General features: G+C 32.3%; 1 protein-coding gene across 1 annotated transcript in view; it reads left to right on the top strand.

The window, feature by feature from the left end:
* Nucleotides 1-2,067: 2,067 nt before the first annotated feature.
* Nucleotides 2,068-26,158, top strand: part of LOC101894195 (uncharacterized) — a 215,473-nt gene continuing 191,382 nt past the window's right edge. Inside the window, exon 1 of the mRNA XM_059131107.1 lies at nt 2,068-2,894. Coding sequence (XP_058987090.1) covers nt 2,780-2,894 — 115 coding nt within the window. The 5' untranslated portion in view covers nt 2,068-2,779. The remainder of the gene's footprint in view (nt 2,895-26,158) is intronic.

Raw genomic sequence — 26,158 nt, 5'->3', positions numbered from 1 at the left:
AGTGCGTTTGTTTAAAATATTTTAAATATTAAAATATTATTTCAAGCACTAAAGACCTCCAAAGGTTTATTTCTTACAAATACTTATTTCAAGAATCAAGGACATTTAAGAAAAAAAATTAAATGATAAAATGTGGAGTTCTTACCAATATCCTTTTCAAGAACAAAATGCTATCCAAAAGAGTTTTTCTAAGGATTAATAAATCTCCATACTTGGATTAAAAATTATTTTACCAAAAGACCTTCAAACGTGAATTCAAAAAAAAAAATCAAAAAATTCTTTTGATCCTTCGAAAATTGATCCTTTGAAAGAATAATCTATAAATATTCCTTTGATCTTTAAATAAATATACAAACTATTCAGTTTAATGCTTGGAAAAATATTATGTAAAATTTTTCTTTGATCTTTAGATATAATATTTAATAAAAAATATTTAATATTAATACATATATACGAACCGGGATCCTTCCAAAATATCCTTTTAAATTATTGATATTTGAAAAAAAATATGAAAAAATATGTCGTAAAAAAACCCTCTTTTCCTGAAAAAAATATTTTTAAACCATCCACGTTGATAGTCCTTGAAAAAATATTAAAACAATCAATGTCTGATAGTAAATAAAAAGATGTTTTTAGAAATAAAAGTCTGATAGTATTTAAGAAAATATTTTTAAAAATTCCACTAAGAGCTTAAAAAAATATTATTTGAAAATCCACGTTTACATCCTTGAAAACATATTCCTCACAAGCCACTTTCATTGGCCTTTGAAAATATTCTTTAAAAATTCACATTTATTGGTGGTTTGGACCAAACAAATATTCTCTTCGAGGGTTATCGTGCACCCCAGCCAGCCAGAAAAATAGGCGGGCAAACAGACGGACACCCCTAGATCGACTCTAAATGTCCTGAAACAGATTTGATCCCCAAAGACTTAGGGTCTAAAACCGTTATTTTGACAAGCCACGTTTTGACCGTATCAATTGATATATGTACCTTCTGCAGCCATATGGCTGATGGAATAAAAATCATGTCAATATAAGCCAATAAATATATAAACATTTTTTCTTAATTTTAATTAATTTTTTTCTTAATGATCTTGTAAATATTATATATTTAATGATAGCTATGGAAGAGAACTTCTCTTAAACAAAAGAGCATTTGAAGAGAAAAAAAATTAGATACTTTTCCCATTGTCAGAAAATGAACCAATTGGAAAAATGAGAGAAATTCATTTTCTTGGACTCTCTGAGCGGAAAATGCATTTGAAAAGATACACTCACACACATCTATATAAATTAATATTTAGCCTCTTAAAATAAAATAAAAATATTTTTTAAATAATAAAATTAAATTTTATTATTTTTTTTAGAATATTATTTGTTTTTTTCTTTCCCTCTTCGCTACCCATAAATCATTGCACAAAAGCTCTGGCTGCTTTTATTTATATTTCATTATTACGGTTAATGTGTTAAATTCAAACTAGCCCCGAAATCAAGATTGTGCATTTCGAAGGCAAAGCTTGGCTGGCTGGTTGGCTGGCTGGCTGGCAAATGCCAAAATGGAATTGAGCGAATGTGCGGCGACTGGATTTGAATTTTCGGCCGGACAAACTGGATGAATAAATAACAAAAACAAATGAAATGAAATGAATGAACGCTCTTGACGCTGGTGGTAAAAGCTGGCGTAACGGTAACTGAGCCGCCGTACCGAAATGTGGTTCGTGTAATGGCCAAACAAACACGGTTTGATTGCAGCAGCTGCGGCGTTGGCAACAGCACACTAACACACACACGCACACACCAATGTTAGCCTGGTTAAACAACTTTTCGCCTCCCTCCCGCTCCACAACACCATCATCATCAACATATGATTCATTTTCTTTTCTATCGTTTGTCCCTCTGCATGAGTGGCGGCTACGCTGGAATGCAGGCATGCGCCGCAGCATTTTATAAGACAATATCCGTTACCGTTACTGCTGCTCCGGTTTTTTTTTTTCTTCTCGTGATGGTGGTGGTGCTGGCTGGCTAATGTCTTGTCTAAGCCAATAGCTAGACGACTCCAATGGACACGACGGCAAACCTCGGCGACGATAGCAGCACTTTGTTTTGGCTTTATCACGGGAGTTCATTCAGAAGGTTTTATATATCCGTTCGTTTTACATTTGGAATTCAGTTTGGTGCTTAAACGCGGGGCGCGAATTTCGTTCTCTGGACAAACTGAAATCGTGGTTGGCGTCTCAGTTAATTTTTTCTTCACTTCTTCTTGGCCGCAGCAAAAAATAATTTTAATTATTTCTTCAACAAAACAAAACAAGCAAACATTGGATATAAGAAGAAAAATCCGCCACAGAAAAAAATAACCCAAAAAAGAAAAATATAACGAAAAAATATACCATTTTCATACGAATACCACACAAAGTGAAATTTGTGAGAGAAAAAAATTGCAATTTCGAAATAAAAAAGAAATTACAATAACAAAAAATTGAAATTGAAATTAAAATTTCCAACGTCATAAACACGCATATTGTTCAGTGTAAACGGTAGCGCAGGCAGGCAGGCAATACAACGAAAATCAAGTGCATTTTGGAATTAGCAATTTCAATGCAAATTGTTTGAAGAAGGGAAGAAAAACAAAAAAATTGCGGTATTGAATCGAATTCAATACCCCCTCTTCCATAACTTCAATTTCCTCAAGAAAAAGGATATTGTGAAACTCAAAAAGAAAAAAATCGAAATTTCCCAAAAAACAAAACTTACGAAAAATCCCCCCCTCAACAACATGTCAGTCAAGTGGAAAATAAATGTGCTGCTGGCACTATCCTTCGCCTTATTTGTGGATATACAATTGACGGAAGCTGTGCGCATTGGAGGACAGCCGCAAATACGTTTAAAAGGTAAAAAAAAGCAAAACAACATTCTTCAAAGGATTTAAATGCAAATGAAAAAAAAAAAAATACGAAACAAAAGACTTAAGACACAAACTTGCATAAGCAATGATGTTAAGGACAAGTTTTTAAATAAACATAAAAACATCCAATTTTGAAAACTGGCCAGAGGATAACAAAAATTAAATTAAATCAAAAATTAAAAATCAAAAATTAAATAAAACGCCAAAAAAAAATAATAATATAAAAAACAAAAGACTTAACACACATACTTGCATAGGCAATCATGTAAAGGACTAGTTTTTAAATGAACATCAAAACATCAAATTATGAAATTTGGCCAAAGGATAACAGTTTCAGCTCAGAAATAAAATAAAATACAAAAAAAATCGAAAAAAAATTAATTGAAAAATATGAAACAAAAGACTTAAGACACAAAACTCGAATAAACAGCGATGTGAAGAAACAATTTGCAAATGAAAATGTAAAAATCTTGTGATAAGGCTTGGTCAAAGGATAACAAGAAATTTCAAAAAATATATGAAATACCAAAAGAAAAAATGATAATAATTAAGAAAACAACTGGCTAAAGACAAAAACCTTTGGTCAAAATATGTACCATCAAAAAAGAATTCCTTCTCATCTTATCCTAAATTTTTCTTCAAGGATAAGACGAAAATTTTCTATAGACAACTCAAGAGAAAAACAAAATTGAGAAAAATATTCCAGTAACACCAGGCTGTAATGGAAAACAGTTTCTTTTGAAAAAATTGCAAAAATTGGAAAAAATTGCAATGTTTAAAATACCAGGTGGAAGTACAGGTTGCATTTAAATTAAATACCGATAATTGTAATATTTTTTTTTTATTTTAAATTTCTATATATTTTTTTCGAAGGGTTCACCTTTATCTTCTAATATATTTCCTATGGATCCTTAGGCCAAATACTTTAAATTTCACTTGAAGGATAACAAGTAATATTTCAGCAGGACATACAATAAAGGACCAAATTTCACCAAGGACAAGGGAGAGAAATTTATATAAAAACAAAAAGGGAAAAATTATGAGACACACTCGAAAAGATCTAGGAATTTTCTGATTTTTCTTCAAGGGACTCCGAGTTTTCAATGGAAAAAAATTTTTCTTAATTTTTTCAAACCACTTTTAAGCTTTTTTGGATTGTTTTCAAATTTTGTTCCAAGGACTTTCTGGTGTTTAGATTTTCCCCCATTTTATTAATTTTTTTCGCTAAGCCTACAGCCTGTTTTTTGCAATTTTCAAATAGATTTTTCTAAGAAACTCCAATGGTGTCATTTATATTTTTAAAAAAATTAATTTTGCTCATATTTCTCATATTTTAATTGGAAAATAATAATTTCAAATAGTACCTGGATTGTAGTGATGGGCTAAAAATCGATATTATTTAATGTGTTTTTAAATAAATTTTTCTACTGTGAAAAGACAAAAGACTTAAGACACGTACACACAGCGTACGTGTAACTTGAAACAAATAGCAAATAACAATTGTGACCCTTTTAAACTCATTTTCAAGGATTTTTAGAGCTTATATTATTTTTTTTATTTTCCCCAAAGGATATTCAACCTTTATTATTGAACTTTAAAAATATTTTTTTAACAATTTAGACTTAAAATGTTCCCAAATTTATATGTAGGAAAATATTTTACAAAGATCGAAACAATTTAACTGGAAATATTTGCAATTATTTTAAACCAAAGGTAATGTCCATTTTAACCTAATTCTTTGGATTTATGGCAGAAAAATTGAATGTCAAAACAAAAGACTTAAGACACATACTCGAACTGCATGTTGCACTAGATTTTCAAAGGTAGTTTTATTTGGTAAACGAAAGACTTAAGACACAAACTCGAATTGCAAGTTACTATACAAATACAAATAGTTTCAAATAGATTCTAAATAATTTTACGAGAATAAAAACTGCCTTTTTGGTAATTTTGCCAAACGAACATTAACATTATTTCTCGTATATTTTAAATATGTTTCCCAAAAGAACTTTCGCGTTTAAAATCTTCAATTTTCAATGATTTCTTACTAGAGGTTTTTGGAAAATAAATAGTGAATTTAAACTGAATAAAGTCAATTTTAAATACCACGTGTAACAAAAATAAAATAAAATTTTCAAATGTATCCTTTTGACAAAAAAAGAACTACGGCTTTAAAATATACAATGTTTCTATGACTGTTGAAAAAACATGGCTAAATTAATTTAAATTAACTAACCACCATCAGACACTATTCGCGGCGTTTTTAGAATTTATATATTTTTTTAAAAATTTCCAGAAAGATTAAATGGCTTTTTCAAAAGAATCTGGTTTTTGTCGACCTTTACAAATATAATTTTCGAAGAGATGTGGGATTTTTTGTTAAGTTTAAAAAAATTCTTGAGGAGTATCAGGCTATAAAACTTAAATTTTACTTGAAGAATAACAGGCAAAAAGTCGAATAAAAAATTCAATTTCAAAACAAAAGACTTAAGACACAAACTCGTGATGCGTTTACGAAGATCAGACCTTAATGGTGAACTGTTACAGAAAGAATTTACAAGAACTTTCTGAGCTTTTCGATATATTTTGTAGAAATCTTCTAAAGACCTATCACGGTTCTATTCTTCGGCTTTTTTAATGAATATTTAATAAAAAGACTGATCGTGTCCGGTTTGGAAAATTTTAAGGGATATTCTTAAGGATGTTTTTGCAATACATTTCCGGGATTTGAAAAAGATTTTGAAGGATTAGGTAAGCTTTATTTGTAAGTATTTTTAAATACTCTTCAAACTATAGTTTCGAATCTTTTACACTTTTTTCTTTATGAAAAATGTTTCTAATAAAAATACGAAATTCTTTTAAAATCGAATTCATTTATAATAATTTTACTTACCAAAAAATTATGAATAAAATATATGCCAATATATTCGAGTTACCTAAAAAAAACAAAATTAAATGCGAATGGAAAATAATACAAATAAATTCATAAAACAAGTAAAAAGGACGTTAACTTTGGACGGGCGGAACTGTTGATACCAGGGAAAATCTGAATTATAATCCCATCACTAGAACACTGCTAGGTGGACGATATGTTTTTTTATAACTTAATCTGGGTCCTTTAAAATACAAGTGCCTTTAAATTCATACATTTTTGAAGAAGATGGCCTAGAATTTACAATTTATCTGTACAAAATTGTAACCTGTTCAGCTAACATCGCAGTTCTTTTCTATAGAAAAAATTCACAGACGCAAGGCTGGAGTATTTCCTATATACTATAACAAATACTAATTATAGATAATTTCCCGGGAAAATTGGCTAAAATTTCAAAAATATTAAGTCATGGGATAACCTATAGGTTGTATTAATTAGTGGACCCATATTAAATCGTTTCCTCTGAGAACCTGAATTGTAATATCACAGTTGATAAAAATATTTTAATACTTATCATTAAGTATATTAAAGTACAAGCTTCTTAAAAATTCCAAAGTTCTATGCAAAATGGGGACTAAGTTTTGAATTCAAAAGACCGATCTATGTCGCCAAAATCGGCCAAGAATTTTACACTGATCCAAAAAAATTAAAATTCCGAAAAATCATTTTTGCATCAAGTAATATATGAACGTTTCTATATTAAAAGTAAATAAAAAACAAAATCTAAAAATGTCAAAAATTTGGCATATCGCATTGGCATAAAATATCGTTCATTTGCTCCAATAGAGGCATTACTCAAAAAATTGAGATATTTCCATTTATCTTAGGCAAAAATTTTGGATTCTTTAAGAAATATTTTAAAGGGTAATGGACAAAAATCATGATTTTTTAAAAATATTTCAAACATATTTTTCTCGATCACTGAAAATTCGTGAAATTTTTGAATAATATTTCCACTACGGGTCAAAAGGTGTGAATCCTTTTTCCTGATAAAAAATTATGGATATTTCAAGTTTTTTTTCAAAGACTTCATATGGCAAACCGTGGTTTTTGTGAGGCCATTTTAAGTACGCTATACTGAAGGAGAGATGATTTCTAGGTCTTTGGCGATGTTTAAGAACAATTTTAAGACAATTTCTCGAAAAGGATTACAAGGATTTTCCGGAAAAAAATCGTGGCCTTTAAATAAATATTTGTAAATCGACTTCCTGAAAAAAAAAATATTAAATTTGTTAAGATGAATGCTCACTTAAACGTTGTAGAATTTAAAATATACAATAACCTCTGTGGATCATGCCATGTTGATATTTGACAAACTAAAGAAGTTACAGAGCTTTTTATTTGAAGTTAAATATAAATTAACAAAATAATGTATTGATTTTAAACTAAATAATTCAATCCATGGTTGATCTTGTACAGCCATTTAACCCTGATAGGTGCGACCTCTGTGACAATATTTTTTTAGAAAGTTACATTACTATTTGCTTTACTTTTTCAATTCGGACGTTAAATGTCAATCGATAATATAAAATGCGTTTTTCTTGAAACCAAATTTTTTAGATCGTATCACTCTTTGAGTAACTGAGCGATATATGTCTAAGATTCAGTAAAATCTAAAATACAATAATGATCGATAGCTGTCGTCACTTATCCAAAAAATGTCGACGAATTATAATGTGGCAAATCGTTAACTTTAATCCATCATATATAGGGATCTACATCTATATTTAAACGTATTGGATTTCAATAAATTCGCCTTCCTCCTATTCATTTCCACACTACCCTCGTCATTTGTAACATGCGAAAATATGCATATAATTCCAGGAAATTGACTAGCATAATTTAAATGTTCAATTATTTGCTGTTTCTTTTTTTTTTCAATTCTATAGATTAAAACAACAAATGACGTATTTGTTTTACTATTTCGTTGCCATTTATTTGTTTATATTGCTCTGAGTCTCTGAGTAAATCTCTCAATGTGCTACAATTCCAATGTAGTTATGATTTGCACTCGAATTACTAAACAAACTATATACAATTTGTTATAGATTTAAACCGGCTTACAGCAGTGGAAATTTGTTTACGATGTTGTAATAGTACACAAATGGGAAAAAATCTAATTCATAGATGGAAATACCACCATTGCTTTGAAAAGTATATGATTTATACAACAAACTGGCAAATTGTTATTATGTTAATAATAAATTTCTGGGAAATACCTGGTTTAAGAAAAATCTAAATTTTAATATTTAATTCATAAGAAACACTCTTTTTTAAATTTTAAAGCACAAATATCGAATAGTGGACTCATGTTGAAAATAACACATAAGTGGCCCATATATCTCTTAAGAAATTAAATGTTTTGAATGTGTTTCATATGAAAATAAAACATAAATAAAATATAAATAAATATTTCTAATGTTTAATAATCAAAATATACGGCAAAAGATATTGTGGACACCTGCTAAAGATAGGATAAAACACCATATGTAAAGGTAGTTTTTTAAGAACTATAAACAATTCAAAAATATAAAATCTTAATTTGATTTGATAGTACGGTCCATATAATTCAATATTTGTAGATGAAAATTTTGAGCTCGACTGCGTCTAGAATGATTCATCCGCTCAGTCCAATTTTGACAGACCTTTTCCGAAATTTCGGTGAATTCGGAGCTCTCTCTCTCTCTCTCTCTCTAGATTATATATGTGATTCCTGCCACGCCTGGCTGAGGGAGTTTCATCCACCATATGATGGTTTGGAAAACATCCACGATAACAGCCAAGACATCAGTGGATCATCTTTATGCTTACCTTCGCCTTCTCATGAAGATGATCCACTGATGTCTTGATGAGGCAATCTGTCCCAGTTCTCAAGGCAGCATTCTGGCAGGTCTAGATGTTCTTCCACTGCATAGCACTTGTATTCGCAGACCATAATGGACAGCTGTCACTGAGACCATTGAGCGACTGATTCTCTTTAAATTTATTCTATATATTAACATATACAGGGTGAAATAAAAAACTGCAACGCCATAATTTTTACATTTTTTTTTTTAATTTTATTGAATGAAAGCAAAAAATGTCGGAAATAGCATCAAATTTTAGAATAAGTTTAGATTTGTTCGATTTGGTCACTTTTGGTATGAATTATGGCCTTCAAACGGCCAATGAAACCGTCACACGCTGTCCGAATGTTGCTCTGCAGTATTTTCGTCAATTCCCGGCGAAGCGCTTGCTTGGGGCGATCGACACTTTGGTATTTTTTAGTGCCAACCTTGCCTTCAAAAATACTCCAGACACAATAGTCCGACGGATTGATATCCGGAGATTTCGGTGGCCATTGTGCGCTGGAAATGAAGCAAGGAACCTCTTTTGTAATCATTCTTGGGTGGTGCGAGTTGAGTACGATGATGCTGAGTCCTGTTGGAATGTCCAAGGTGTGCGGCCAAAATTTTTGCGTGCCCAAGGCTTTAATACACCCTCCAGAATATTTTCGCGATGATATCGTCATTTATTTTGATGCCATGGTCGATTAATACGAGCGGAGAGTGACCATCGGCTGTTATTGCGGCTCACAACATCACCATGGTCGGCTTGAGTTCTGGTGGCCAACCGAAGGTGCAAATTCTCAGCTGACATTTTGTTTGTTTACAAACTGCTGGATAACAAATGTTTTCTAATCGGAGAAACTCAAATTCGGCAGTTCATCACTTTCGGCCTAGAGAAGCTCTTTTGAGTCTATTTTCTTTCTGTTGCGGTGTAAGTTGTTGCACTTATTGGAATTTCAATGGCTTTACCCCGAGCTCATTTTTTAATATTTCAATATTTGGAATATTACGATATATCCAGCTCACGAGTCATTTTTCGGCCACTGCGACGCGTTTTTCGACTTTTCGAACCATTTCTGCTGATATTGCTGTTTTCTACCGTCCACTTCTTTGAAGTCGGGCTACGCTACCAGTATCACGGTTACAATAACGAGCGATGGTGCGAGACACAAAAGATTTATTCACATTTAAATGCTGAAGTGCTCTAACGATAGCTACTTGTGGTTTTCCAGCCAAATATAAAGAAATCACACTATCAAGCTTGAATTCCATCACGAATAAAATTTTTTCTGGAAAATTCTCACCAAAATGCTTTGGTAGGCTTGTAAACAATATAATGAGCTGTCACTGGAATAATTTTAACAGCTGTTCGACGAGTGGCTTTGAAATGACAGCAGTCTGAAGTTGGTTACAGTCTTTTCATCTCACCCTGTAAATATTTTGTTCAATATTTCGACCTTGAAATATTTTATAGTGGATTTTCAGGGACTTTCTTATAATATATAAAATCATTTTTTCAGATTTATTTTAAAGACTTACGACGTTAAAATCGTGAATTTTTCAAGGAGATCATGCCTAAACTTATTGGATTTTGAAGGGACTTTTTTTAAGAACTTCCTATAAAAAGTCGTAGATTTTCTTAAAATATCCTAAAATATCCTGTGCCAAAAATTGGGAATTAAAAATATATATTTTTACAATGAGAACTCGAATCTTTTTGCAAGAGTGAAAAAACAACACGAAATGAGACTGAGCAGTTTTAAGCTAATGTTTCCACAAAAATAATAGCTTAAAAAATCATATAGGATGATTTTTTGATTTAGATCATTTTAGGAAAGAAGGCCCTTTTATTTATCTTTAATAAATTTCTCCCATTCTACTGATGGTAGACCTAGATAAAATTTATATTTTGTAGCTTCATTTTTGTCCATGGAAAAATTACAAGAATAACAAAAACCAAAGTGCTAAATAAGCTAATCCCATTAGCTAACCCATTAATGTTTGTAAAATCGTTTTGCAATTAGCCAAGCGATTAAATGGAATAACGTTTCGGGTTCTAAGTCTTTTATTGACAAACGATTACAAGAGCAGCAACAACAACTCCGACAACACCAGCAACACCTGTACCAACAGCGCCGCTCAAAATGGCAAATATCATTCTTGGGCGGACACATTAATTACCCTAGCCGGGCCATGCACGCATAATAAATACAATCTATGATGGAAATTAATAACAATTGATAATTGTTAAAGAAAAGCAAAGCAAAAAAATAATAATAACGAATGTAATAAATACATATTTTATAGTCAGTTGATATTATTATTACTCTTGTCGTTGTTGTTGCTGTTGTAATATTTCTTGAGTTTAGTTTAATTTTTGCAAAATACGAGTAACCATACTTTACTATGGTGAAATAGTAAAAACGATTATCCTTCGTTTTTGAGATCAATTCTCTTTATCTCTCCCTCTCTCTCTCTCTCTTTATTTCTTGGTTTGAAAATTGTTCTCAAATGGCTTATGTTGATTTTTTACGATGCTGTTTTATTGGCAGTTGCCAATAATAATTACTTAATTATTTTTATTATTCGTTTTTTTGCCCCTCTATAAAGATAAATTTGTTTTTCATTCTGTATTTATTGAAGAAAAATAGATTTATGTGCCCTGCCCGGGATTGTGGTTGGCATGAAGGGAGGAGAGGCATTCAAAGTAAACTAGTTTTTTTTTATTAATAACTAACAGTTATTGGAATATTTCAGCAATTCATATAAATATGCCATGTGGTATGCTGTGAAGTATGATGGGAGAGGGAGAGAAAGAGAAAGACAGTGCGAGAGATGAGATTACATGAGAAATGAAACATGTGTGCAATCACTGTAATTGTGTACTGCAACACAGGAAACGGAAAAGGTAGGGAATATAATTGTCGTTAGTCTTAGAGCTACAGAGGGTATATGGAAAGCTTAACTTAAAATCTCATTAAGATTAGGTTTTCACGCCTTTATTTTGAATTGGCCAGTTTCTTAAACATCTGAAATCGATAAAGATTGTCCAAGCAAAATATATGTCGTAGCCATAACCATAACTAGAACCGTATACACATTTAATATTAATACATTAGTGGTACCATAAACATAAACAGCTGGTATTTACATATTTCAAAACTCAATAGAAAAACATGTAAGAAAATCTTAAAGTCGGACGGGCCCGACTTTATGATACCCTACACATTTTTCATATTTAATAAAGCTTCACATAACAAATAAAAGTTTCTATGGGAAATTTATGAGAATTAAATCATACCAACTGTGATTACAGTTATAATTTAAAGTTCAAATGAGAGAGGAATATCTTCCTCTGAACCGATTTCTACTAAATTTGCCGAGGCATTTGCGTCTTTTCAATTCAGGCTTGTATTATCTATTTTGTGCATAATTAACTTGAAATCGGATAAAGCTATATATATGGGAGCTATATCCAAATCCGAACCGATCTCGATAAAATTTGGCAAAATTTGTTATAATCTGTATATCACGGCTGTGGTGAACAAATATAAAAAATCGGTGGAACAACTTATATGGAAGCTATAGCTATATCTAAACCGATCTTCACCAAATTTGACATAATTATTTCTACACTCAATTTGGTGGTAAGCGCCAAATTCCATCCCATTTGAGCTTATATTAAACGTTTGGTGCACAATAAAAGACAAATCGTACGAAGATATATATGGGAGCCATATACAAATATGAACCGATCTCGATAAAATTTAGCAAATGTATTTCTGAGCTGTATTTGATATATTTCCCCAAATATCGTTGTTATATAGTGCATATTATAGATGCGGAGGACAAAAATAACAAATCGGGTAAATACTATAGGTAAGATAAAACAAGTAAAAAAGCTGTAAGTTCGGCCGGGCCGAACTTTTAATACCCTCCACCATACGGTACAAATTTGGCAATTTTCAAAAAAAAAAAAAAAAATAAATAAAATAAAATAAAATAAAATCCGTTAAAAATTCTGTTAAAATCTTAAAAATACCGAATACCTATACGACGTGGACCTGCATACACAACTTTTGTCATAAGTTATTACAATATTTAAATGAAACGAAACTTGAAGAAAAAATCTATTTATAATGTAGCTAATATGATCAAAATACCGAATATAAGGGGTGCCGTTATATGGGGGCTATACAAAGACGTGGACCTGCACAGACAATTTTCTGGCATGGGCTGAAGTATCCATTACGAACTTCACATGCGACATGTGAAACAATCCCGGTAAATAATGTCGCTAAAATCATCAAAATACCGAATATTGGGGGGTACGGTCTATGGGGGCTATACGAAGACGTGGACCTACATGGCCCATTTTCTGTTTTATGCTGAAGTATCTATTACGAACTTCAAATACCGAATTCGGAACGATTCCGTTAAATAATGTCGCTAAAATCATCAAAATACCGAATATCGGGGAAAACCGTTTAATATACCCTCCATGGAGGTTAAAAAAAACTGCAACAAAGTCATTTTTTAATAATTTTAAATGATAGTTAAAAATGTCGGAAATAGCATCAAATTTTAGAATAAGTTTAGATTTGTTCGAATTGGTCACCTTTGGCACAAGTTATGGCCTTTAAACGGCCAATGAAACCGTCACACGCTGCCCGAATGTTGCTCTGCGGTATCTTGGCCAATTCCCGGCGAAGCGTTTGCTTGGTGATCGGTGATCGACACTTTGGTATTTTCTAGTGCCTACCCTGCTTTCCAAAATACTCCAGACACAATAGTCCAACGGATTGGTATTCGGAGATTTTATTTGCCATTGTGCCCTGGAAATGAAGCGAAGAACCTCATTTTGTAACCATTCTTGGGTGGCGAGTGCTGAGTGCGATGGTGCTGAGTCCAAGGCTTTGCGTGTCCAAGGCTTTAATACACCCTCCAGAATATTTTCGCGGTAATATTCGGCATTTATTCTGATGCCAAGGTCGAATAATACGAGCGGAGAGCTACCCATGGCTGTTATGGCGGCCCACACCATCACCATGGCCGGCGCTTGAGTTCTGGTGACCAACCGAAGGTGCACATTTTTAGGTGACCTCTTTTGCAAGTAAATGCGACCATTTTGTTTGTTTACAAACTTCTGGACAACGATTGTTTTCTCATCGAAGAAAACCAAATTCGGCAGATCACCACTTTCGGCCAAGCGAAGCAACTCTTTAGCTCTTCTGAGTCTAGTTTCTTTCTGCTGCGGTGTAAGTTCTTGCACTTTTTGGAATTTCAATGGCTTTACCCCGAGCTCATTTTTTAATGTTTGCAGAATAGAATATTGCGATATGTTCAGCTCACGAGCCATTTTTCGGCCACTGCGACGCGGGTATCGTTCAAGTCGCTTCTTTACTTTTCGAACCATTTCTGCTGATGTTGCCGTTTTCTTCCGTCCACTTTCACTTCCTTGACGTCGGGATACGCTACCACTATCATCTACCAGGTAACGGGTGATGGTACGAGACACAAAAGATTTATTCACATTTAAACGCTGGAGTGCTCTAACGATAGCCACTTGTGGTTTTCCAGCCAAATATAAAGAAATCACACTATCACGCTTGAATCCATCCATCACGAATAACTTTTTCTCTCTGTGGGACGAGTGGCTTAGAAATGACAGCAGTCTGAAGTTGATTGCATCATCTCATCCTGTATAAGATCTGTAGGTCCTCTCCCAATGGAAAATAACTATAGATTTTCTCAAAGGAGATCCTGTATGTCATTCTCTCAGAAGACCTGAAGGTTTTTGTTTTTGGTGGAGATTGTACATATATTTTTCTCCAGATAAAATAAATGTGAAATAAAATAAAGGGGCCCGTTTAAAAAATTCCTAACAGGCGCTCACTTATTATTCTGGACAGAAAATCCCAATTTTCATAAGAATTCATATTCACATTCCTTTAGGAATTTTAAAACCCCGTCACTTTTCAATAAGAATAATAATAAATAAATGTTGACATTAATAACATTGTAATTGAAAAATAAAGTAAGTATGTAAATTATCATAGGCGGAGAGTATATGTCTGTCGGCAAGCCCACCGAAACTTTCCAGCTTGTTTTTTCTTTCTCCTTACATATATGCTTCCAAAAACTGGAATAAACAATTGCCTTGCTTTCAATTCTGGTTGACAATGCCTTAAATAAGTACCATAAAATCTAATTAATATTTAATAGTACATCTAGGTGCCCATCCTCCAATCTCTAATTAAACAAACATTGGCTACAATTACCAAAAAAAAAACTGGAATTTCTTAATGTTCTCGAAAGATATTTAAGCCTCGAAAAATAGCCTCAGCCAGGCAGTGGGGACTATTTTTGCAATAAAACAAAAAAAAAAAATAAAATAAAATAACAAAGACTAAAAAATAACACGAGTTACCGAATACCACAAAGAATTTGGCACATAAATTAACAGCACAACACACCCTAATTCATTGCCCTCCCAAGAAGAATTGTCCTTGAAACAAAAGACTTAAGCGACAAACTTGTTTCTTTTTCTATTTTTTTTACTTCAAAATATATTCGATTTTTTTGTTTTTGTTCTAGAACACGAAATTCGATACACATTACCTTCGAAATGCACTTGAAAAGTTCAATTAAAAATTTTGCATCTTTAATTTATCTAGCAAGTATTGCAAGTGCGCACAAGTCATTATATAATTATTTTTTTTTTTTATAAAAATTCAAATTTTGTAATAACGAAATTCGGAGACAAAATTTGGCAATTTTGTTTGACAAACTTGCAAATCTTGATTCGGTTTGAATTATTTTATGGGAAAAGTGTCATAGAAAGGTAATAAAGAAAAGTTATTGGTTTCTAGAAGAAACTAGGTGCCATAAATAGGGCAGGGTAACTTCTTATTTGGTTGAGAAAGTTCGTAATGAGAGGGGGAGAAAAATAATGAGAGGATTGAGTATAGTGCCAAAGTTTCAAACGGGTCTTGTATGTATCGGTATAGGTCACAGGTGCTGCAAGAAGCCCTGCACCGACATCTTCTTACATATTTCTAGATCTACAATCTCTAGTAAAGCAGCGCAGGATCGGACACAAACAGAAATACATGACGTTATGTCAGAAAACATACTAACGATCATGAACTTTGAGGAAATTAAGATAAAAACAGTAGCCAAGGATGAATCGGTCTTCCGGGAAAAAAATTGATTTTAAAGGCTCTTCTAAAAGGGTATTTTAGGAGTGGAAAACTTCTTACTGATTTCCTATGCATTGGAGAGCTCTGGCGATTTTTTTGTTGATAGGAGACCCCTAAGGAACTTTAGTATATGAAAGAGAACTAACGGGTCTTATAAGACTGGAGACCTCAAATGATATTTTTGCGTACAGAAAATCTCCAAGCAATCCTTCCGCAGGTCTTCTTAGAAGAATTTAAGGTTTAAAAGAACTCTTACGATTTTTTTATGTATGGAGGATTCATATGTGTAGAAATTCTTCAATGATTAGAAGACCTCTAACTCGCCATTTATTTATGGAACACCTCCAACATATTCTTCTATGTATCGAAGACATTTAACGGGTCCCTCACATATACTTCTGGGTATAGAACTCCACGAACGTTTCTCATAGGTATGATATTTCTAGAAGGGAGCTTTTTAACTAAGAAAGACCTTAAACGGGGCAGAAGACTTCTAAAGGGTCTTCCATTCATGGAAATATTTTCCAGGGAGTTTTTTACATAAAGAACACCTCCAATGGCCCATTTAGATATAGAATAAATCCAGTGGAGTTTCCTTCCAAAAAAAAAAAAACTAAAGGGTAATTTGAGCATAAGACACCTCTAAAGGACTTTTCCTTTTTAGAAGACCTCTCAATGGACTTATCTCTACAGAAGAGCTCTAAATAATTTTTTTCTGAATGTATAATATATCTATACGGATTTTTCTCTGTGGGAGGTCTCTTGAAGACCTCTATAGGCCTTTTCTATTTAGAAGACCATTAAAGGGTATGCTTGTTCAATGTGGCATTGTTTCATAGAAAACGCCTAAAGGCTTTTATCTTCTCAGGAGAACTCAATGGGTTCTACTATCTATAGAAAACCTCTAAAGGGTCTTCAATGCAAATATGACTTTCTCTCCATAGAAGAACACCAAGGAGTCCAAAAACTTAATATTTCTCCCTCCATACAAGACCCCTGAACTTCCCTGTTTAGAAGCACATTAAAGGATTTCATCAATATAGGGTAAATCTAAAGGATTTCTCGCTATAGAATACTTCGAAGTCTATAGAAGTCCTCTAGAGGCTCCTCTTTCTACAGGAGAACTCAAAATGTTGTTCTCTCTGTAGAAGACCAGATATGACTTTTCAATCCAGATATGACTTTTACTCTCTATAGAAGAATACTAAAGAGTTCAAGGAGCAAAAATACTTTTTTATATAGGAGACCTCCACACATCTTTTCTAGTTAGAACAACATTAAAGGGTCTTCACCCAAGTTGTCTTCTCTCTAAAAGATACTTCGAAGGCATATTTTCTCCATAGAAGGCATATAAAGGGCTCTTCTCACCAAACATAGTATATTTAAGTTATATTCTCTCTATAGGATACATCGAAAGAGTTTTTTCTCTAGAGAAAACCTCTAAAGAATCTACCTTGCACAGAAGAATTTCAAAGGTTCTACCATCAATAGAAGTCCTTTAAGCAGCTTTAGTGTCAAAAGGACCTATATTTCTATAGAAGAACCTATATTTCTATAAAGACTATATCCTTTCTCTTTTTAGAAGAACACTAAAAGAGAATGTCTTTGAGCTGTAGAATATGTCTAAGAGCATTTCTCCCCATGGTTTACATCGAAAAAGTATTTTTCATAGAAGAACTCTGAAGGCTTCTTCCCTACACAGGAGAACAAAGAAAGGTTATAGTCTATGCAGAATACTTCTAAAGAGTCTAAAGACTAAATAGTTTTCTCTCTATAGAAAAAATTTATCTCTTCTTTATTCCGAAAAACATGATATTGTCTTTATCTATGGTATCTTTCTACGGAAAACATGACCATAAAATACATCTAAGGGCTCTTCTCCCTACAGAACAACTTAAAATGTTCTACTCTTTATAGAAGACATCTTAAGGGATTTTAATGTCTATATAAAGTCTTAACACTTAATACTCTTCTCCCTATAGAAGATCTCTATAGACCTTCTCTAATTAGAAAAAAAAAACATTAAGGGGTCTTCTTTACAGAATACGTTTTGGGAGTCTTCTAACTAATATATATATTAAAGGAGTATTTTCGCTTTAGAAGAGGCTGTTCTTTCTGCGGCATAACTGAAAAGGCCCTTCTTCCTATAGAGAACTCCAAAACTGACTTCTACGTAAATACAAATAAATAAAATATATGAAGTTGTTTAGATGGCCTTCAATAATAAAATCTCCAAGATCAAAAAACGTATAAAACAACTTCTGATTCTAAAAGGCCTACATGAGGTTATCCTTCAGTGGAAGTATTAAACTAGGCCTGCAATGCCCAGAATTTTATCATTAAAAGGTCTTCTGACATTATTTATAAGATCATAGATCTCTTCAGCCGTTAAACCTGTGCAGTCGTATATGGTGTTTATGAGAAATAACTCATTTTTTTAATTTTATGTTTTTTGTCTCTCTCTCTCTCATTTTCTATGATCCAGAGATTTAACATTTTATTAATTTTAATGACTTTGCCCTATAAATTTATGATAATAATAATAGTTCCTCTTCGTCTTTGTTTTGGGCTCATTTTACCACTTTTTTTATTTTTGATTAACATGTTAAATGCAGAATTCCATTCAATACCGGCTCTAATGGCTATGCTTACAGCGTTTCTTTTAATAAACATCATTTATTTTACCACTCAATAATTTCCATTGTTTTTTTTTTTCTTCTTAAATTACTCTATTTTTATCATCCACAAATGAGAGAAGAAAAAGAAACGGGTGGGGGGTTTTTGGCAGGTTTTTGCATTAGTTATAGCCCCCAATTATGTTGGTTGTGTGTTGTTTTGGTATTTGGAAAGGTGGTAAGAAAATATTAAAATGTATTTTGATTTTTCCATTCCATGTGAACGCGCCAAATACACAAAGAAAGTGCTGGGCCTTTCTATCTTTCTCTGCTTCTCTGTGGCTTGTGCGGTTTGCTCTAGTTGCTGTAAAAGTCTGGTGGTTGGTTAGTTGGCTTTACCTTTTACAAGTTTTATTTTCACACACAACTTGTTTCATCCGGGAAAAAAATATTAAAAAAAATAAATATTTTTAAAAAATTGGAAAATAAATATTTTTAAAAATCCACGCCTTTTTTTAGCCATAAAAAATATTTTTAAAAATCCACGTCTTATTTTAGCCCCGAAAAAATATTTTTAAAAATCCACGTCTTATTTTAGCCCCGAAAAAATATTTTTAAAAATCCACGCCTTATTTTAGCCCCGAAAAATATATTTTTAAAAATAAACGCGTGCCTTATTTTATTCCCGAAAAAATACTTTAAAAAAAAATACACGCATGCCTTATTTTATTCCCGAAAAAATATTTTTTTAAAATCCTAGCCTTGTCTTATATCCGAAAAAAATATTTTTTTAAAATCCTAGCCTTGTCTTATATCCGAAAAAAATATTTTTTTAAAATCCTAGCCTTGTCTTATATCCGAAAAAAATATTTTTTTAAAATCCTAGCCTTGTCTTATATCCGAAAAAAATATTTTTTTAAAAATCCACGCCTTGCTTTAGCCCCGAAAATTAATTTTTTAAATATCCTTGCCTTGTTTTAGCTCCGAAAAAAATATTTTTAAAAATCCTTGCTTTGTTTTAGCTCCGAAAAAATATTTTTAAAAATGCACGCCTTGTTCTAGCCCCGAAAAAAATATTTTTAGAAATCCACGCCTTGTTCTAGCCCCGAAAAATATTTTTAAAAATCCACAACATGTTTTAGCCCGGGAAAAAATAATTTTAAAAATCCACAACCTGTTTTAGCCCGAAAAATTATTTAAAAATCCAGGCCTTGTTTTAGCCCGAAAAAAAAAAAAATTAAAAATCCAGGCCTTGTTTTATCCCCAAAAATAAATATTTTTAAAAGCCACGCCTTGTTTATTCAAAAAAATCCAAGCCTTTTTTTATGTGGGAAAAAAATATTTTTAAAAATCCATGCCTTGCTTTATGTGGGAAAAAATATTTTTAAAAATCCAAGCCTTGTTTTTTGTGGAAAAAAAATATTTTTAAAAATCCAGGCCTCGAAAAAAATAATTTTTTAAAATCCAGGCCTTGTTTTATGTGGAAAAAAACATTTTTAAAAATCCAGGCCCCGAAAAAAACATTTTTAAAAATCCAAGCCTTGTTTTATGTGGAAACAAATATTTTTAAAAATCCACGCCTAGTTTTAGCCCCGAAAATAATATTTTTAAAAATCCACGCCTTGTTTTAGCCCCGAAAATATATATTTTTTTTAAAATCCAAGCCTTGTTTTTGCACCAAAAATAATATTTTTAAAAATCCACGCCTTGTTTTAGCCCCGAAAAAATATATTTTTTTTAAAATCCAAGCCATGTTTTTGCTCCGAAAATAATATTTTTAAAAATCCACGCCTTGTTTTAGCCCCGAAAAAATATATATTTTTTAAAATCCAAGCCTTGTTTTTGCTCCGAAAATAATATTTTTAAAAATCCACGCCTAGTTTTAGCACCAAAAAAAATATTTTTAAAAATCCACGCCTAGTTTTAGCACCAAAAAAAATATTTTTAAAAATCCACGCCTTGGTTAAAGCCCCAAAAAAAATATTTTTAAAAATCCACGCCTTGGTTGAGGCCAGAAAAAAAATATTTTTAAAAATCCACGCCTTGTTTTAGTCTCAAAAAAAAAAATATTTTTAAAAATTCACGCCTTGATTTAGCCAAAAAAAAAAATATTTGAAAAATCCACGCCTTGTGTACAAGTTCCGATACGGTCGAAAGGACTTGTAGGGATTCTAATTCTACTGAGTAGATTTAGAATCGAAGATTATTGTTGAACAGGACGGACAACAATATAAATTTGCAAACTACGACAACACAACAAGTATTCTGACGATACTTACGTTTGTTGTCTGCAAATAAAACACAAAGAAATAAACTTTTAAATTCAAACGTATGACGCTGGCGGTCAATTTATTCGTAATTTAATAGATCTGGCGATCGACACTTTTATTTCTTTTTACTTCAAGAAGAAGAGTGGTAGGTTTTTTATTGTTGGTGGTGATGGGACCTCATCGATTAATTATTTATCCAGGTCGATGAGGTCCATTTCGATATCATCATCCAAGGGGTTGGGAAGATTCCCAACATGCCGGGCCCCTTGCACTGGTGCAACTGATAGTGCAGTCGCTATCCTCTCCAGCACATCTAAAACCCTATCCAATCTAACAGGTTGTTGTTGAGCTTCCGAAATGTTGTGATCTTGCTCAGTTTGTTGTTGCTGATTTTTATTCTCTTTTTTGGATAGTTGACTTTTTGAATGTGGATTTTTGTTGGCTGTCTGTTGTTTGCCTCGATTTTGCTGCATTTGGCCTTGTTGCTGAATCTTTTTAGCTTGGTTTTGCAGAACCCTCGCCTTCTTCTGGAGTTTTTTGGCTTCCTTTTGAAGTCTTTTTGCTTCTTGTTGTGAAGTTGAATTTCTTATCTGCTCTGGTGTATAATTTCTTTGCAGACCACTTAGTATTTGTTGTTGTTGTCGGCGTTGTGCGTCCCTTTGATTGGCGTATGGATGAAATTTTGTTGCCGGTAAGTTTCCAATTATGAAGTTATTGCCACGTTCTATTTTTGTTGGTTGCGATGAATGGTGAAGCAGAGTGTTGTGCCGAGCACCACACAGTCTACAATTGCCTGGCCATAAACAATTGCGGACAAAATGATTTTGCCCCAAGCAATTAATGCAGTACTTTCGGGATAGTACTACGCTCTCTCTCTGCTCCACAGACATCATCTTGAAGGCTGCGCAAAATCTCAATGGATGCATGCCAAAGCACACCCTGCATTGTTCCATTTGGCCCATATTCATGATTATACAACTGTAATTAATGTAAAGAGAGAAGACAATACAGACGAAAAGGGTGCCATTTAAGGCATGACATGTTAGTCAGAGTTATATCTTTTCGAAACACATACACTACTTTCTACTAACAACCACTGACTGGAAGTACACACAATTTAACAATTGGACGAGATATGATACCTGTTGTAGTTTTTACATCAACTACTCTTACGTGGTCATCATGTCCTTCATATACTTTTAAAACTCGTCCCATCTTCCAGTCATTCGATGGCAAAAGTTCATCTTTTATCAAAACCATGTCGTTTTCCTTCAGACTCCGTTGGGGATACTGCCATTTATATCGCTTATGCAGCTCTTGAATATATTCATTTTTCCATCTCTTGCTGAACATGTGATGAAGAGCTTTAATCTTTTCCCACCGATTTATAAGTGATAAATCTTCCGTTGGCATTTCTGGAGCAAATATCAGTGACCCTCCTCTCAGAAAGTGCGCTGGTGTTAAAGCTTCCAAATCCTCTGGATCTTCAGATAACGGTGTTAACGGTCTCGTATTTAAGACACTTTCAATTCTGACTAAAATCGTTGAAAATTCCTCAAAATTGAATTTTCTATCTTTCATTATCTTTTGGAAATGAGATTTAAAACTTTTAACACCTGCTTCCCATAATCCTCCCATATGTGGAGCACTGGGAGGGATAAATTTCCATTCGAAGCCATTGACTATGTACTTTTCACATACTTCTTTGGAGCATTTTTTAAGAAATTCTTGATATTCTCTCATAAGTATACTATTCGCCCCCACAAAATTTGTTCCATTATCAGACATTAAACATCTGGGCAAACCTCGTCTACCTATGAATCTCGCAAATGTCGCAAGAAAAGCATCACTTGTTAATGCTGAACAAGCTTCGAGGTGAATCGCCTTTGTCGAAAAGCATACAAATATACAAACATACGACTTTTGGTAAGGGGAATTTCTTAAAGAACCTGCCTTAATCTGAAATGGGCCTGCGAAATCTGCTCCCACATATGTAAAAGGAAGAGTGAAAGACGTTCGTTCCAAAGGTAGTGCTGCCATTATCTGTGATTTAACCTTATGTTTATATCTTGTACAAATCAAGCACTCATGAACAATTTTCTTTATTGTCCGTCTTAAACTTGGAATATAAAACTGGCTTCGAACGGTTCTGTGCCCGCAAAAAATACACTCTCAAACGCACTACGTAAATTTTGCCAATCTTCATCAAGCGATTCTAATTTTGTTTCTATTAAAGAATCGCTTAAATCCTTTTCTGGCATATTTCTCAATTTTTTGCATTCTTCCAAAAGGTTGTCCGCTTCATACTCGAACTTAGCACAACTTACTGACTCCATATTTGATTATTTTATTATTATCTTTTTTTTCAAAATGTTATCTAAATTTTTTTTATTTATGAATTTTATTAATTTATTAGTATTTATTTTTTAAACGTTTTATGATAGTTATATCGTATTTGCTTATACTTGTTATTATTTATATTACACTTTCAAACTTTAACGTTCAATTTATTTACTAATTAATAAATAAATGAAGTTATTCCACATAGATTTCTAAATGTTTGAAGTATAATTATATTTGTTTCTCAATAAATATTTAATATATAAAAATTTATTGAAAAATTATTAATATGTTTTAAATTTTGTTTTTAATTAAATATATATTTTTTTTTATTTTTAATTTATTATTTTTATTGTATTTATTCTTGTATTTTATTGTTATTATTAGTTTTATTTCTATTCAATATCAATTTATGATACGTTCAGTACTTGTGCTACGTTAAGATACGTTTACGACAACCTTTCGTTACGTTTCACTAACTTGCTCACTTTTCCTGAACACTTCCTAAAATAATCGATGGTCAGTATGACAGCTGACAGATCGATGTAAACAACAAGGAACAGGTGATAATGACTTGTTCGATGTTGTAAAATGGCAGATGATCAAAACAAAGAGCAAATGCCAAAATGATGGAAAAAATAAATGGAGTGAGAGTGATCTTTATAAATGTGTTAGTGTATATGTGTTATTTTAAAGCGGAACACCGCTTTCAATGTATTTCACAAATTACTTCAATTTGTTGTATGTATTAGTGACAACAAACAACACAAAGCCGCCACTTTCAAATGCAAATTACAAAACAACAACACTTCTCACTACTTTACAATTAATTTTAAATTATTATTTTTTTATGATTTTGTTGGCAAATCAGCCGATTCTTATTTTTTTTTTTATCCGGCTCGAAGGACCATGTACAAGTTCCGATACGGTCGAAAGGACTTGTAGGGATTCTAATTCTACTGAGTAGATTTAGAATCGAAGATTATTGTTGAACAGGACGGACAACAATATAAATTTGCAAACTACGACAACACAACAAGTATTCTGACGATACTTACGTTTGTTGTCTGCAAATAAAACACAAAGAAATAAACTTTTAAATTCAAACGTATGACGCTGGCGGTCAATTTATTCGTAATTTAATAGATCTGGCGATCGACACTTTTATTTCTTTTTACTTCAAGAAGAAGAGTGGTAGGTTTTTTATTGTTGGTGGTGATGGGACCTCATCGATTAATTATTTATCCAGGTCGATGAGGTCCATTTCGATATCATCATCCAAGGGGTTGGGAAGATTCCCAACACCTTGATTTAGCCAAAAAAAAAAAAATATTTTAAAAATCCACGCCTTGATTTAGTTTCGAAAAAAATATTTTTAAAAATCCACGTCACCTTTTAGTTTCGAAAAAAATGTTTTTAAAAATCCATGCCTTGTTTTAGTTTCGAAAAACATATTTTTAAAAATCCATGCCTTGTTTTAGTTTCGAAAAAAATATTTTTAAAAATCCATATTAACAGATTATTAATAAAAGTAACACATTAACAAACTAAATCCCCACACTTAACCACAATACGTGACAATATTCCCCAGATAAATAATAATTAATGAAAGGCATAAAATATTATTTCATATATTTTTTTATGTTATTAATTAAAAAAATAAGAAATTGTTAACACATTGCCAGCCACCACAATTAATGGAAATTCTATACATATGTAATTATTTCAATATGAAAATTAATGCATGTGAAATAATTATGTATTAGCAAGTGTTGCGAATAAAAAATATGGCTTTGTATTCCGGTATAACAATATTCCATAAAATTATTAAATTATCACAATTTCTGATTGCTGGTCTAATGGAATTTACGCAAATCATGTTTTCGACGCGTTCAATTTCGTTTTCATTTTACCAAGCCTCTCGAAAACAAGCAACTGACAGCGTCTGACATTCTTGGCCACTCACGCATTAATATTAACTGCTACGGCGTGCTTGGGTCTTAAGTCTTTCGTTTTAAATAAAGACAAGACATTATTTGGAGCATAAATTAGGCATCATTTGTAGATGCTAATGCATGTAATTTTTTTCTGCTTACAATGTTGTGCCATATTATTATTATTCTTAACATGTTACAAATTAATTAGCAAAACAATCAAAGGTTGAAAGGCAACTTTCCAGAGGTAGAGGCCATTTTATTGAATATTATTAAATATATATGTCAGCATGTTAATGACAAGATACGGTCAAAATGTGCCTCATCGGAATAACGGTTTTGGACCAGGCACATCACAATCTTTCCATCAACACAAGATCTGTTATAAAGATGGTAGAGATCGGACCAATTCTTCTGGTACCTCCCCCACATAGGGTTCAAGATTTTGAAAAACAAAACGCTCAAAGAAAGCGAAATAAGCATCCAACTCTCCTCAAATTTCCCACATACAAACATTTTTGCTAACATAAGATGTGTTGTGAAGATGTTATATATCTGCGAACCCCTTCAGGTACAATACCCACAAAGGGTCAAAATATTTAATACCTGTGTCTATCATAGCTTGCGAAACAAGTCAGCGCCATGATTTAGTCCCGAAAAAAATATTTTTAAAAATCTACGCCTTGTTTCAGCCTTGAAAAAAATATTTTTAAAAGTCCACGCCTTGTTTTAGCCTTGAAAAAAAATATTTTAAAAAATCCACGCCTTGTTTTATCCCCGAAAAAAATATTTTTAAAAATCTACGCCTTGCATTAACGCCGAAAAAATATTTTTAGAAATCCACGCCTTGTTTTAGACCCAAAAAAATAATTTTAAAAATCCACGCCTTGTTTTAGACCCAAAAAACAATTTTAAAAATCCACGCCTTGTTGTAGCCTCGAAAAAAAAATATTAAAAATCCACGCCTTGTTGTAGCCTCGAAAAAAAAATATTTTAAAAAATCCACGCCTTGCTGTAGCTTCGACAAAAAATATTTTTAAAAATCCACGCCTTGTTTTAGCCCCGAAAAAAATATTTCTAAAAATCCTTGCACTGTTTTAGCAAACAATTCAACGATTCTTTACAACTT

This window comes from Musca domestica, unplaced genomic scaffold, assembly GCF_030504385.1.
Source record: "Musca domestica strain aabys unplaced genomic scaffold, Musca_domestica.polishedcontigs.V.1.1 8, whole genome shotgun sequence".
Lineage (NCBI taxonomy): Eukaryota > Metazoa > Arthropoda > Insecta > Diptera > Muscidae > Musca > Musca domestica.
Note: the sequence above shows the minus strand (reverse complement) of the source record. Positions and strands in the feature narration are given on the sequence as shown.